This window comes from Callionymus lyra, chromosome 1 (assembly GCF_982586985.1).
Source record: "Callionymus lyra chromosome 1, fCalLyr1.hap1.1, whole genome shotgun sequence".
NCBI classification, from domain to species: Eukaryota; Metazoa; Chordata; class Actinopteri; order Syngnathiformes; family Callionymidae; genus Callionymus; species Callionymus lyra.
Genome location: NC_141818.1, coordinates 30,296,865 through 30,313,514, shown reverse-complemented (window position 1 = coordinate 30,313,514; position 16,650 = coordinate 30,296,865). Strand labels below are relative to the sequence as shown.

Sequence of the window (16,650 nt, the reverse complement as noted above, 5' to 3'; positions counted from 1 at the left end):
TAACTCCTTTTTTTTAATAATGCAACTTTTTTATTGACTAATGAAGAAACAAAAAAAACCCCAGAAACAATAGAATACGCTCTCAAAATATCTAGAAGAGAGAAAATCATTAAGTGGTAATTTTAAATTACCGGGAAGTAAAAGAGAACTCAAAACAACAACAAAATTGAACTGAAAATCCATCAAGTTTCAAGTAATGTAATTTTTTTTTGTCATCTATTAACTTTTAAATGCCTGAATACATTCATTGTACATTTTAATCTGTAAAGAAAATATATTAAAAACATTAAATGTAAAACACAACACATTTCTTACTTTATATTTTAACAATAATCAAAAAAAAGAAGTTAAACTTGTTGACACTGTTTGTTTTTTTTTTACATTGAATTTAATTTTACACATTATTAAATTATATTATATTGAAAGTCTGATGGCACACATTTCCTCTCATACTGTTTACTTCTGTTCGTAACATTAAATATAATATAAGTATTACTCAACAATCTTACACTACATTTTTAACATAGAATGTTTACGTTTCATTTTCTTGCTTTTAATTGTTTATATTGAAATGTCTTTAGACATTTAATTTTACAGGGACTTCTTTCATGCATTAAAAAAACAAAAGCCCTTGAAATGTTTTTCAAATTTGAAGTCATATTTTGATGGTGTCAAGTCTGATGGTACACATTTACTTTCATATCTTGACCTTTAAAGTATATACTTTATTGAATATTGTTTTGATTGTTTAAGCGCTTTGTGACCCTGGACTGGGAAAGCGCTATACAAATAAAAATTACTTACTTACTTACTTACTTACTGTCTACTTTGGCGTTTATAACATTGAATATAGGATATTACTCATTTGTACACATTGTACATACAATTTCCTCCACTTGTTTTTTTAACATAGGATTTTGAGGTTTATTTGTGTTTTAACATTAACATTTAATTGTATACGGAAATTTATCAAGCATTTTAAAAATGTGTTTTTCAAGTCAGATTTTAATGTGCAAAACAAATAAGACTCATTCATTCCTCGGGCTATTAAATTGTATAATTCTGAGTTCGGGGGCAGGAGTGGAGTGAAAGTATCATGGCATTCTGTTCTATGTTAGTCTTTGTATCCTTTGTCTTTGTTATTTTTCTTTGATCCATGTTATTTATCTTTAGACTTAGATTGTATCATCTTGTTCTTTCTCTTTATTTCTCTTTGTTCTTGTTCTTATTTTATTTTGATAATTGTATGAAAAATTGCTGTATTTGCTGTGGATGATTTGGAAAAAAACAATTTCAAACAATCATTAAAGTTCGACCTAACCTAACCTAGTAAATTTCACACTCCATACCAGTAGGTGGCGGTAGTGCACCCGTACGTTGTTTGCCAACCGTCATACAACAACAACAAAAAGAAGAAGAACTAGTCGAGCCGAGCCCACGTCCGGTCCAGGGCGTTGTTTTTCCGCGTGTTACACGTTCGTATTGTGACGGGATCATGGCTAAGGCAGGTGCTCGTGGCGCTTTCGCGGTTCCCGGTTACTGGATCTGCTTGTAGGCTCGCTTTCCTGAGATGTTCGGGGAGGGAGGTGTGGTCCAGGAGGACTGGTCCCTCGTCCTCTGGACCACTCTCGCCATCGCGGTCCCGGTTCTCATCACCCTGTGGTGCAGCGTCCAGAGGTCCAAGCGGAAGACCCACATGAAGGAGTTCTTCCGGAAGAGCAAGCACGGCTGGCACTACACGGACCTGTTCAACAAGCCCACCTACTGCTGCGTCTGCTTCCAGCACGTCCTGCGGGGCGCCTTCTGCGACGGCTGCGGGGTCTGTGCCGACGAGCAATGCCTGCGCAAAGCGGACCGAAGCCTCCCGTGCAAGGAGATCATGGCGGCCCGCGGGCCCGACGGCACCGTGCATCACCGCTGGGTCCGCGGAAACGTCCCCCTGGCCAGCTACTGTGCTGCCTGCAAGCAACAGTGCGGGACTCAACCCAAGCTGTGCGACTACAGGTACATCCCTGACATAGATAAACCAATGTTGATTTAAGTGTGTCTTAAATATATCCTGGACCTCCATTGTATCATCAGTTTGTTTGTACAAAACTCTCTTTTCATGGAAATATTGACTTTAGAAAATGTCCCTTAGCCCCGCCCACTGACAGCTCTTGGTTTTTCTGGAGCTGAAATCGTATTTATCTTAACCACGCTCACTCTGGTGTGATTGGTCTAGCATCAACATCATTAAGGTAAGGTAAGGTAGAACTTTATTGATCCCTCAGGAGGTCTCCTTCGGGAAATTTTTTTTTTCCAATAGCCACAGCCAATACAGCAATTTTTTATTAAAAAAAATCTAAATTAAATAAGAACAAGAACAAAGAGAAAGAAAGAGAAAGAACAATATGATACAATCTAAGTCTAAAGATAAAGATAGAACATAGATCAAAGAAAAATAACAAAGACAAAGGATACAAAGACTCACATAGAACAGAACATCCATACTTTTACTCCACTCCTGCCCCCGAACTCAGAATTGTACAATTTAATAGCCGGAGGAATGAATGAGTCCTTGAGTCTATTTGTTTTGCGTCATGGGAGGAGCATTCGTGCTCCATCTGCTTCTCTGCTCACTGATGACAGTGTTCAGAGGATGACTGTCATCATCCATGATGGACAGTAGTTTGTTCAATGATCTCCTCTCAGCAACTGTCACCAGTGAGTCCAGCTTTATGCCAACCACAGAGCCAGCCTTTCTGATCAATCTGTCCAACCCGTTGACACTCCTCTTGGACACATCCCCACCCCAACACACCACAGCATAAAACACTGGCCACCACAGACTGGTAGAACATGCAGAGGAGCTTCTTGCAGATGTTAAATGATCGAAGCCTCCTCAGAAAGTACAGTCTACTCTGAACTTTCTTATACACATGGTCTGTGTTGCAGGACCAGTTTACTGTCCAGCCACACACCAAGGTACTTATAGTTATCAACTATCGCCACCTCGTCGCCTCTGATGGACACTGGACGTGGCTTTGTCCTGGAATCCCGAAGTCCAAGACCAGCTCCTTGGTCTTTGAGGTGTTCAGCTGCAAGTGGTTCCTCTCACTCCAGTCCACAAAGTCACGTATCAGACTCCTGTACTCGTCTTCGCTGTTGTCCCTGATGCATCCAACAATGGCAGTGTCGTCAGCATACTTCTGGACGAGACTCGGCTCTGAGTTGTAGCAGAAGTCTTAAGTGTAGATGGTGAAGAGGAGAGGGGCCAGTACTCTCCCCTGAGGTGCTCCTGTACTGCACACCACAGTGTCAGACGTGATGTCCTTCAGCCTGACATACTCTACATATTAATCCAAGAAGTCTCCACCTCCAAGGGACTCGTTGTATGAACAAAGCAGGCGTGATTACAGCTGGCTGGAGGAGACATTGATAAAATGATGTGACTAATGGACTCCGCTCTCATAATCTCTCGTTCTCCCAGATTTCGGAGCAACTTTATAAAGTAATAAGTTGAAAACATGGTCATGATGAGGGACTTACTGCATCTTGGAGAGGAAGACTTCAATTGTATTGTATGGTCGCTTGTAATCTGACTCAAATTCACTTCCACTATTTTCTAGAATTTAATCATTAAAAAAACACAGTAACTGTGCTTTATTTTTTAACATCACTGTTTATTTAAATAACTTATGCCATGTTTGTTCAATCTGGGCTATTATTTGTTTTCTTATATGCATGTTTTGAGACACAAACTTTCGAATTTAACGTTAATTAACAAATAATGAACATTATTATTACTTTCTTTTCCTAGTTTCTTTGTTTTGCCATCTTTCCAATTATGCAAATCTTTTTTAAAAGCATGTAAATATTAAGCAAGTTATGACATTTTGAAAGTGGGATGTATCATAAAGTTGACCTCTAATATATAATCTAATCTAATATATTATCAACTATATTGACTTAGATTTAAGGAGTTTGACCAGAAATGTTTTCATTTTAACCTATTTTAATAATGCATAATGTTCTTAATATTTATCAAAAGGGAAATAATACTTGTATCACTGGAATCGTCTCGACTTGTCTTATAATACTGGTTGCATAGAAATCGATTAATCTTTAAAAATGTCACACCAACCTACTTACGTTTATCTTGGAGAGGAAGACTACAGCAACTTTTAAAGCTGATGTTCAGACATATTTTGGTTTTAAAATGATAGCATCGCAATATTTAGTATCTTTGCCCCTGGTATAGGAAGATTCTTACCAATACACAATGTGTGTGTATGATGTATACATTTGGATGTCTAATTAGTTTATCCAAATATATATTACAGAGGGCTGTGTATTGGCAGTAATCTGGAGATATGATGCGTATCATGATACATGTGTGACGATATGATACAATGAAGTGCATTAATGGTCTTAAACAACCTGAAGCTATCTAGTATCTGTCAGTTTTTTAACTTTATACTTTGTTTTAAATCCAAAATAGGTCCAAACATCCAACTTTAAAAGCTGCTGGACTCTGGGGTATCCTTTCTTTTTCACTCATCGCTGCCATTTCGATGGTTTTGTTGTTACTTTGGCACGGAGGAAATGATTAATGTCGCCAACTAGTGGCCGGAGGTTTAATTGCAGCACACAAATGAATAAACGCTGTAAATATTTGAGTTTTAATTGTAAAATAAAAGAACAAACATTTTTTAAATATTGATACAGTATCAGTATAAAAATATCGCAATTCATCGTTAAATTGATATTTTCTTACCACCCTCATTTAGACTATATTATGTTGTGTAAACTAAAGTTGAATTTAAATATTTTACTTCTTCCTACTCCTTGTTTCAAACCGAGTTGTTTTATTTTATTTCATTCATTATGATGTAGAAATACACATTTCATACACGTTGAGAATGTATTCATTCATATCTCCCCAGGTGTGTGTGGTGTCAGACCACCGTGCACGACGACTGTTTGGACCGACTGGTCGGTTCTGGACACTGTGACCTGGGCGAGTTCCGCAGCCTCATCATTCCCCCCCACTACCTCGACGCCGTCAACAAGCTCCGCCGTCGACAGCCTGACGAGTATAGCAAGGTAGCTAGCATGTTTAATGAAGCTACATAATTCGCTTGGTTTGTAATCTTGACATTTCTAATGGTATTTATGTCTGTGATTATCTCGACCCTTCAGTTGGCAGAGACCTGTGGCAGCAGCTGGTCTCCGGTGTTGGTTCTGGCGAACACGAGGAGTGGGAACAACATGGGCGAGTGTTTGCTGGGAGAGTTCCGCACCCTTCTCAACCCCGTGCAGGTGGACGACCAACACAAGTCTGATTTTTTTTTTTTCAACAAGTATTCTTAACCCGCCTCTGTTCCCTTGAAGGTGTTCGACCTGTCTCAGCTGGCGCCGTCCAAAGCCCTCCAGCTCTGCACCCTGTTACCCCCGGGCAGGGTGAGGGTGCTGGTGTGCGGAGGTGATGGAACAGTGGGATGGGTTTTGGATGCCATTGACGCCATGAAGCTGAAGGTACTAGACGGTGTCACAGTCATGAAGTTTGGAAAAATAAAGCTTCATGAAGCGGCATCAAGTTTTCATTGAGATTGTTGCTCTGAAGATATAGACAACGCTTCATGAAGCTTTATCAGGTGTAGGAAACCAACACTGTTGAACGAAAACAGTGACGACAACAGTGACGACGACAGTGACGACAACAGTAACAGTGACAGCAACAGTGACGACAACAGTGACAGCAACAGTGACGACAACAGTGACAGCAACAGTGACGACAACAGTGACAGCAACAGTGACAGCAACAGTGACAGCAACAGTGACAGCAACAGTGACGACAACAGTGACGACAACAGTGACAGCAACAGTGACGACAACAGTGACGACAACAGTGACGACAACAGTGACGACAACGGTGACGACAACGGTGACAGCAACGGTGACAGCAACAGTGACGACAACAGTGACAGCGACAGTGACGACAACAGTGACGACAACAGTGACAGCGACAGTGACGACAACAGTGACGACAACAGTGACGACAACAGTGACAGCGACAGTGACAGCAACGGTGACAGCAACAGTGACGACAACAGTGACAGCAACAGTGACGACAACAGTGACAGCGACAGTGACGACAACAGTGACGACAACAGTGACGACAACAGTGACGACAACGGTGACGACAACGGTGACAGCAACGGTGACAGCAACAGTGACGACAACAGTGACAGCGACAGTGACGACAACAGTGACGACAACAGTGACAGCGACAGTGACGACAACAGTGACGACAACAGTGACGACAACAGTGACAGCGACAGTGACAGCGACAGTGACAGCAACGGTGACAGCAACAGTGACGACAACAGTGACAGCAACAGTGACGACAACAGTGACAGCGACAGTGACGACAACAGTGACGACAACAGTGACGACAACAGTGACGACAACAGTGACGACAACAGTGACGACAACAGTGACAGTGACGACAACAGTGACGACAACAGTGACAGTGACAGCAACAGTGACCGCAACAGTGACGACAACAGTGACAGCAACAGTGACAGCAACAGTGACCGCAACAGTGACCGCAACAGTGACCGCAACGGTGACGACAACGGTGACAGCAACGGTGACAGCAACGGTGACAGCAACGGTGACAGCAACGGTGACAGCAACGGTGACAGCAACGGTGACAGCAACGGTGACAGCAACGGTGACAGCAACGGTGACGACAACAGTGACGACAACAGTGACGACAACAGTGACAGCGACAGTGACGACAACAATGACAGCGACAGTGACGGCGACAGTGACGACGACAGTGACACCCCACTAAAAAACATATGGCAGTGGTCAGCGAGGAAACAGGAAATGCAATCATTGAAAACGAGCGCTGAAGTTTTCTGTTTAACTGCTGCTCTTTATTAATGTTCTTAACGTTCAGCTTTGGTAGCAACATTGCTTTGACCTTTTGAACCCTTTCTGCTCTTTCACCAGGGCCTGGACCAGTTCATTCCAAAAGTCACCATCCTTCCACTCGGGACAGGAAACGATCTTTCCAACACTCTGGGCTGGGGCGCAGGATACGCCGGAGAGATCCCTGTGGAGCAGGTGCTGCACAACATCCTGGAGGCCGAGGTGGTGGAGATGGACAGGTGAGACGTTCACGCCTCACTACTGTGTGCTTCAGGCAGCATGAACACCTGGACGGAGAGGAAAGAAAAGCGACTGATTATGGTTTTTATCATCATGTTATAGATGGAAAGTGCAGGTGGCATCTAAAGGCCTCTACTTTCGCAAACCCAAGGTGAGTTATAAATGCTGCCACTACTTTTATCGACGTCTGACTGAGTTCAGAGAAACATACCAACAAACTTAGGCGGGAAATAAAACCTTCTATCGATGATGAAAAGAAGATGAAGCAGATGATGCAAAGTATTTGTGCTGAAGGTGTTCACAGGGTTTACTTCTAGTATGTATAATTCTACTATAAATTCTTCTACTTCTATCCGTCCAATACTTCAACTTCTACTTCTAATACTAATTGTACAACTCCTACTTATCCTACTACTTCTTATACTACTACAGTATTTCTATTACTTCTACTTCTACTCATTCTACTACAAATTCTACTTTTTTTTTTCTTTTCTTGTTCTTGTTCTTTTTCTTCTTCCTTTTCTTATTTTTATTTACTCTAAATACAACTAGTTTTTCTGTCTTTGTCCCTTTGGTGAGAAAAAAAAATATATATATTCAAAATAATTTCAATTCATATTTAGTTTAGATTTTGGGAAAAAAGGCATATTGGTTAAATATATTTTTATATATTTTTAATGAAAGCATAAATGCAAATATTTGTACTGTTAGGTTTATTCTATATTATTGTAAAGCTTTGTTTAATTAGTTTTTGTGCTTGTGATTCCATCATCTTTTGGCTTCTGGCTTAAGCAACCGTATAAACATTTACTGTAATTTAATTTTTTTAAACTTTTTCTGTGATGTTTTTTTTTATTGTTGTAGAACGCTAACTAATATTTTAACAAAGTTTTTAACAAGTAATGTGGTTCGTTCCCAACAACTTGTCTCGTTTACCACACTTGTGGATCAGAGACAATTTTCATGTAAAACTCATGTAAACAAGGTCAATAAAGAATTTATGACATTACAGTTGTACCATTTCACCACTAGGGAGAGCCAGTTTAATAGTAAAGTTATGTGTAATGCAGTCATAAACCTCTGATCTCCCGGTTCTGCTTAGGTTCTGTCCATGAACAACTACTTTTCTGTGGGTCCCGACGCTCTGATGGCGCTGAAGTTCCACACTCACAGAGAGAAAACGCCGTCGTTCTTCTCAAGCCGGATCATTAACAAGGTTTGTTGCCTCCGGATATGAAAATTACTTTGCAAATGTGCTGTGAATATTTGACTAGAAAGTAAATCCACCGGACAATGTTCTCTGTCCTTACAGGCCGTGTACTTCCTGTACGGAACCAAAGACTGTTTAGTTCAGGAATGTAAGGACCTGGATAAGAGGATTGAGGTAAAAAAAAAAAAAAAAAACTACTTTTTTCAGTTTTTCAAGGGTGTTTATTGGCCAGAATTTGGAGATGCGTATCAAGATATAGGTAGAACGATAGCATAAAAAGTGATACTGTAGTAACAAGGATTTATTTGAAGTATTGTCGAGTACTTAGCTGCAGAGGACGTGATGACTGCTGCCTAGTGGGCGGAAGTTTAATCGCAACACAAAAAACGCTGTAAATATTTGAAAGTTAACACAATTCTATTAACATTTAAATGGTTATTTTCAGCTTTTTGTTGACTTTAATAGCCTTTGAGAACAAGTAGCTTTGGATTTGTTGAGCACCTGTGGAAATATAAAGACGAACTGAGTAACTTTGTCTACTAAGTTTTGGGTCACGTAAAGATCCCAGGACTAAACCACATGTGTGTGAACTGTTATAAAAGTGTTTGAGAGCTAACTTGTGGAGATAAATGACTGATGATGATCCATTATTTGTGATGCTGCAGCTGGAGCTGGACGGAGAGAGGGTTCCTCTCCCACCCTTGGAGGGCATTATCGTCTGTAACATCGCCTACTGGGGAGGAGGCTGCAGACTGTGGGAGGGAATGGGAGACGAGCCATGTCCACCGACAAGGTAAGACGAGATTTCAATGAAGTATCTTTTTTACCAGATGAAGTGTGTCTTTGCTCTTAAACAACCGTTGAAACATATTTGACACACAATGTATTCCAAATAAATCTGTACACGTGAAAGTGAGATTGTTTATTTCAAGGCGGTGTCGTTAGAATCTGCCGTCAGACTTCTTGTCTTTTCCTTCTGCAGGTTAGACGACGGTCTTCTGGAGGTGGTGGGCGTCTTTGGCTCCTTTCATTGTGCGCAGATCCAAGTCAAGCTGGCCAACCCTGTGAGACTCGGCCAGGCACACACTGTCAGGGTGAGACACGCACACCTGCATGTACACAAACACAGAGACACACAGACGTATACACGTACAGTCACAAAAACACACACTGAAGACACACCGCACACACAGAGACAAATACACATACAGTTACAAAAACACACACTGAAGACACACCGCACACATAGCCCATTTACACTTGAGGGCACAAACACACACTGAACATACACACACCGCACACACAGAGACAAATACACGTGCAGTTACAAAAACACACACTGAAGACACACCGCACACACAGAGACATATACACGTACAGTCACAAAAACACACACTGAAGACACACCGCACACACAGAGACATATACACGTACAGTCACAAAAACACACTCTGAAGACACAGCACACATAGCCCATTTACACTTGAAGGCAAACACACACATCAAACCTAGCAGACGCATAAACACTTGCAGACACACACATCAAATGCACAAACGCACTCACCCAATGCACACACCCATATACACGTGAAAACACTGCATACACACACACGTGCTGTTCATCTCTGCACTCAAAATAAATACAATCTAAAGACTATAAACATCAAATAAACCTTTAATATATATATTGTGTTTAAATTATCTTGATAAAAGGTTATTTTAACTTTTTTATTTATTACTATTTAGTTGTATTTATTATTATTTAGTTTAATTTATTACTATTTCTCAGCATTTGAAACAACAACGATGGACAGAAGGTGGCAGTAGTGAAACTTCAACATAAATCTATCGTCAAACACTCGGTAACCAAGCGTGAACCTCTCGCCTCCAGCTGGTTCTGAAAAGCTCCAAGATGCCCATGCAGGTGGACGGGGAGCCGTGGGCTCAGGGGCCGTGCACCATCACCATCACACACAAGACCCAGGTCACCATGTTGTACCACAGCGCCGAGCAGACAGACGACGAGGACGACGACGAAGACGAGTGCAGCGCCTCGGAGACGGAGAGCCCCACCCCTCAAGACTCCCCGAGGCCCCCGGGGGCCACTTCTGCTCGTGCTTGATCCGTCGTCCTGGTGACCGGAACATGGAAGTATGTCAGAGCCATCGGAATATTGATGGTTTCATTTCAAATGTTGATAGAAAACTTTGATGTTTTTTTTTAATAATTAAATTCAATGGTTTCTATATTGAAAGGTTGGATTTGTTTTCAATAAATTCAATACTTTGTATATTGAAATGTTAACTTTAGAAATTAATTTTACACAAACATTTTTAAATTATTGGATTTAGAATATTAAACGGTGTAAAATATATATATAATTTGTGTTGGCACTATTATAACAGCATTTATATATTAATTAAAAAGGCTAAGAATTGAAAAAAGATATAATTCAAAACCTTTTTGTTTTTTTTAATTATCATTTGGATTAAAATATCTACCTGTGTTTAAAAAAAAAGAGGAAAGAATTCGCAACTAAATTCGCAATTCTAAAAACATTTTTGTTTTGAAAAAGGCTACAAATAAAATAAATACAAAGTTTTTCTTTTTTATTTATTTTGAAAATAGAATATCTTAATCTTTTTGTTAATAAAATTAAATCGTATTGATTGATCCGTTTTTCAATTCACTGATAAGTTTACATAAAACAACTAATTTAATTATTCAATCACCATTATTTTCTTTTAATTATTAAAAAAAAAACAATTCAAAGTTTAATTATTTTAATGTTTAAATGTTGAATTCAACGATTCAATATTGTGATGCCTACGATATACTTCTATTCTGGAACACAGAACGTGTATCTTCTTCACACCGATTCCACCAGGGGGCGCTAAAAGGGCATTTGCAAAGGAACTAAGTGACGCCTTCAGTTCTTTATTCGTCAGATCTTTACATCTTAAGTTTCGATTTATCTGTTATACGCCTTTAAATGTCCCACAGTCTGCTTTAACTGACCTGGAATAGAAGATATTTCAGTTAATTTGTGGAGAAACGTCTTTAAGACGCTTGTTTGTTGATCCCTGTGTCGGGTTAGTGTCTGACTTTCCTTCCGTCCTTGCACCTGCTGTGTTGTAAAGTAGAAGCTCAGGCCCAGCGTGTGAGGAGGAGGTCCATGTTTACATGCAACAAAGCTTTAGTGCCATGAACTGTATTTAGAAACAGCTGCTGCAGGTTGAGATGATTCAGGTCGACTAGAAGCCATGTTGAAGCGACGGAGAAAAGTAGGTTCTGAGTGGAGATTAAAAAAAATCTCACGATAGTTTTGCTTTGTTTTGACAACACTGGAGTTTTGTTTATTCACTTTATTTTCTATACAATAACACTTTTTTGCTGTTTGTAACACGCTAGGGCTGCACAATATATCGGAAAAATATCGATATCAAGATATTGGCGCTTGCGATATGCATATGGAAAACATGTGCGATAATTTATCATTTTTTGTTGTATAAATCAAGCATTTCTTAAATGCCCACTTCGACCAATCAGTGTCACGTTCTGTAAAGTTGTCAATTTGTACTTTTATGTCTCGTTGTTTACGTCTCGGTCTGTGAGCTGTGCAGCGCAGCGCAGCTTGCTAGGTTGCTATGGCGACGCCTCTCGATGGCGGCTCAGTATATACACGAGTGTAAAACATATTTTAAGAACGCGGCCACATTTTTAGGTGAAAGAAAAAAAAATAGCGCATTAATAATGATTACGCAGTTCAAGACACCAATATCGAATATCGCACTTATTTCCAATATCGTGCAGCCCTAGCCCACACTGAATGTTCTGAATTAGCATGTTGCTATATCACCGTTAGCTAATCTTCCTTAAGAAATGACCTTACGCTGTTTGAAAGTAGCCTTTAGCTCAAGTGAGTTTTCACCCGGCAACCATTGAGTGCTTGTCGCTGTCAGTTGTTGATGAAGTGCACTTTATCGATGCTCTTAAGATTATGACCCCCATGCCTACTAATGTTAAAGGTCACTTTATTTCTGCAGAAGAAAAAATAGAGGATTTCGCTTTTTTGGGGGGGTTTCCTGCTGTCAGTATCGTCTCAAGTGAGTCAAGGTAACGCTTTACAAGCACTTGACCTTTGAACTAAAATCTGGTTGGATGTTTACAGTCATTATTTATTCTGAGATGAAAGACGAAACTGAAAATGCACTGAATGCAACACAATGACTGACAATCCCAAGGGTTATCACTGACCTTTATAAAATCTTGTTTTCACCAAACGTTTGCCGCAAGATTTTTTTTTTTTTTCGACCACTTTTCGTGAATAATCCTGAATCCCTGCCAACATCTGTGTCACTGGCTTCAAGTTACTTCTTGTGTTGTTTGTTTCCATCATGTCGTTTACCTGTTGTGTTGCTAAACAAAAACAACTTAATCACAGAAACACTGAAATTTGAATGATTCCTTTTTTAAAAAATTAAAACCTATTTCTTAAGCTAAACTTGTTCAATAATGACAAATGTTTGATAAAATCTGAAGAGGTTGACACAAAAGTTTGTTTAAAAAACAACACCTTATTTATTGTATCGTGCGACAACATGTATTGCAAATGTCTGTAACACTTGTGACAAAGACGTGTCTGTGAGATGAAAGTATTCCAAAAAATGTGTTTGTATCCTTTTGCTCTTGAACTGAGATTCTGACTGTACTGAATGTAAGGAGTTGATTTATTGATGACATTCCCATAAATATTTTTGTCATAAAAGTTTTGTGTTTGGTTTTTTTTAAAAAAAATATATAATATCCGGGAAATTATGTTTAATCACACATGAAGGCAGCAGGTAAAAACCGAGTATATAATAATAATGATGATTCTTGGGACGTACGTCTCTATATTTGTCTTTAATAAGGTTTACCATGAGAACGAACGTGGTCACTGCTGGCTTTTACGCATGTGCAGGGGGAAAGTTTGCAGATTATAAAAAGTCTTCCGTTTTTATTAAAATATTGAATTAGCATATATATATATATATTTATTATTCAAGTTTTTCTGGAAGTACAATAATCCAAAATAGAAAATAAAACATTCAAAACAGGAGTCCATTCCGGTCGCTCCAACACGCCGTCACTTCCTGTTCCCGGGTCTTAATGCTTCGCTTTGTGGAGAAAGATGGTCAATTGAGAGTGTGTCGCGGGTCGTTTATTCGCCGCTTCAAGTCAAACAAAATACAAGCTTTACGATCGATCGGAAGCACTTTCTTCCGGCAACTGTACAGGTCAATAGCCCCGGGAGAAATGGTCTTGAACTGTAGAAAAATCGCTATATTTACGTGTGAAAGGGCAGACAAACAGACATTTTAAATAACCGGTGTTGTATCTCTAATTCTGTTCCAAGCTTGTCTTGAAACAGTGAGTCAGTCTGGAGTGAGATGTTGATTGTGAATGTGTATTCAAATGTTTAAGCTCTTAGATGAAGCAAGTAATTTATACTTTATATTTTGATTATCTTTTAGTGTTAATTTAAGTATGGCGTATACGTATAGTGTATAATAAATTAACAAACATAAACAAAAAACTCCAAATTTCTAAATCAATGGCTGTTCCGCAGCAACATTTTATCTTTCTTTATCTAATATTATCATCTTCCCAACAACATATTATCATCATGTACCTGCACACGCTATATGTATAACCGAAAGTATAATCATCTGTCTGCAATATTAATGTTTTTTAAACGGTGACACAAGGTTTGGCCTTATTAAGAAGAGGTCTTTCATCATTCATTCATCATGTTTCTCAGTAGTCCAGTCCATCAGCATTATCATTATCATCATCATCATCTGCAGTCGGTCTGATTGTTCTTCATCTTCCATAGTGGGTGTGACTGTTCTCTTTCGTCATCTAGTCCTCTTCATCCATGTCCCGAATTCCAGGCGTGCAGAGGAAAAACCAATCCCAGAAATCTGTCTTCTTCAATCTTCTCCGCGTCCATCTTCTTCAACCTACACACAAATAACCTTCATTCAGGATTAGCTCTGACCATGAAATATTTTTTTATTAATGTAATAAAATTGTGTATTTTCCCCATGTACTTATCCTCGTGTTTCTTCAGGTAGAGGAATGTGGTTAATGATACTTCTCTTTTGAGTGTGTCTACTCATCCAGGTCAGAAAATCCTGCGTTCCCTTGACTTGATTTTTTATATCCTCCACTGATTTTGACCCTGGTTGGAGAGAGTAAAACACACGTCCACTCCTGCCTGTTATCTGGCAGTATGAGCCGACCACAATACTCTTCTTTTATCCCATTTGTTTTGTTGTTCGTATTTATTTTGTATTTTTATTATTTCCATATTGGATCTATTAACATTTTTTTATTTCTACTTTTAATATATATTTTATTTTAGTTTATTTTAAATCTAGTTTAGTTCAGTTTTAGTTTTAATCTAAATGAGTTAATTCTTATTTATTAGTGTAGTTTAAGTTTTAGGTTCATTCTTAGTTTTTGTTTGCTTCTCCTTCCATTTTTCTTTTATTTTTCGTTTTGATTTACCTTGGACGTCCCCAAATTAGGAACATCACTGTCACAATACTGTTCACTGTTCATTCATTGCTCATTCCATTCATTCCATTCATACATCAACCTCCCCTAGAGGACACATAACATATTTTTATGTTACCTGTCCTTTGGTTGACTGTTGTCTGATCATCTCATAGATCACTTTGATCCAACTCCTCCTGTTTAACTACATCGTCTCCGCTGTAGTCCTCCTTGTGGAACCCTGTGAGAGTCTTAAGATGTTATTTTACCAGGTTTTCTTCTTATGGTGGTGTGACTGTTCTGCACTGGTGTTAGTGCCACCCCCTGCTGTGTCTCATTCCAGGTATCTCCACCTGAATGCAAATTCAAACCTGGATCCTCCATGACCTTTGTTAGGTCAGTCTTTAGGCTTCCTTTGTCTCCTTCGACTATATCCTGCAAAGGAGGACTAGACACATATGTGTTAAATACAAGCAAATCATACAACTTTTATTTCAGCAGAATTGAAACTGGGGTGTTATGTTGTCTGACCTCACCTGTGCTGAACCTTGGAAATCATTATTTTACCATTCAATTAAAAACTACATCTATTTTATATGAAAACATTTTAGTTTTCCTTTTCAAATTAATGTCACCATTATTTATTTATGTTGCTAAGACTTCTCTGTCAGAACCATGCCTTCCAAATGAGATTCAAGCATTGTACATTATTTTCATCAACAACTTCCTTTTTAGCAGTTTTCACTGGTGTCATCACTTCAATATTCAACTTTATCATTTTACCATTTCAATCAGCATAGAAAATTTGTCTATATCAGTTTTTGTTTTTTTTCTAAAAGAGCCAGTCTGCGTTTTTCACTAAACAACATGCTTGTTCTTTTCCCCTAATGACTTCAAGTTCTATGGTAATGTTTTTCACAGTTTCTCCAAGAATATCTTCCCCAGTCATGCAGATTTCCAACCTTTCTCTGCTTTTTAGCCCATTTATACCAGTTTTTTACAACATTTTTCCGATCCAACGGAGCAATTTTTCCACATATGAACTTACAGAGCGAAACAATACAGCATCACATGATCCTATTCCACGAGACTGGAAGACTGGACTTTTTTATTATTTATTTTTATTTTATTTATTTTTTACACCAACTGTTCGTCTCCCTCTCTATAAGAGACCTGTTACACTTGAATACCTGTATTATAATCCCAAACTTTATTAAAAAACCTATGATATGAAAATCAAAAGCAAAAACGCGTCTTAACCCAATAGAAGTTTCTAAGATAATTGACCAGAAAACTACGTTTACCTATAGAAAGCTGTTTTTACCCCTTTTAAAAAAACTCATAGGACTTACAAGAAAAAAACTATATTTTAACCCAATAGAAAATGAAGAATTTCTTTACACGAAACTTGAAAAACACGCATTAGCATTAACGTCACATTAGTCAAGAAAGCCTGTTTTTTTTATCAAAATATACTTTAGGTACTCACTATGCAACCAACATTAACATAAGAAACGACAAGAGTATTTCAACCTGTTTCAAAATCCTCGCAAGAAATGCTTTTTTTCCCCCAGAAATTATAACACGCTTGAATACTTATATTATAATGATTAAAATTCTTAGTAGCATAAAACTTACAAGAAAAAAACTATCCTTTTTAGCCAATAGAAATTTAAGAAAGCTTATCTATAAATTTCCTGATATAAAACTTGAAAAACACACATTAGCTTTAA

General features: G+C 38.6%; 1 protein-coding gene across 1 annotated transcript; it reads left to right on the top strand.

The window, feature by feature from the left end:
• Positions 1 to 66: 66 nt before the first annotated feature.
• On the top strand, positions 67 to 13,142 carry dgke (diacylglycerol kinase, epsilon). The gene is made up of 11 exons (XM_087800957.1): positions 67 to 2,004; positions 4,929 to 5,088; positions 5,185 to 5,304; positions 5,377 to 5,520; positions 7,006 to 7,163; positions 7,267 to 7,315; positions 8,267 to 8,380; positions 8,477 to 8,548; positions 9,040 to 9,167; positions 9,357 to 9,468; positions 10,266 to 13,142. The coding sequence occupies exons 1-11, from the start codon at positions 1,571 to 1,573 to the stop codon at positions 10,494 to 10,496; spliced, it is 1,722 nt and encodes a 573-aa protein (XP_087657083.1). The 5' UTR covers positions 67 to 1,570; the 3' UTR covers positions 10,497 to 13,142.
• The last annotated feature ends 3,508 nt before the right edge of the window (positions 13,143 to 16,650 follow it).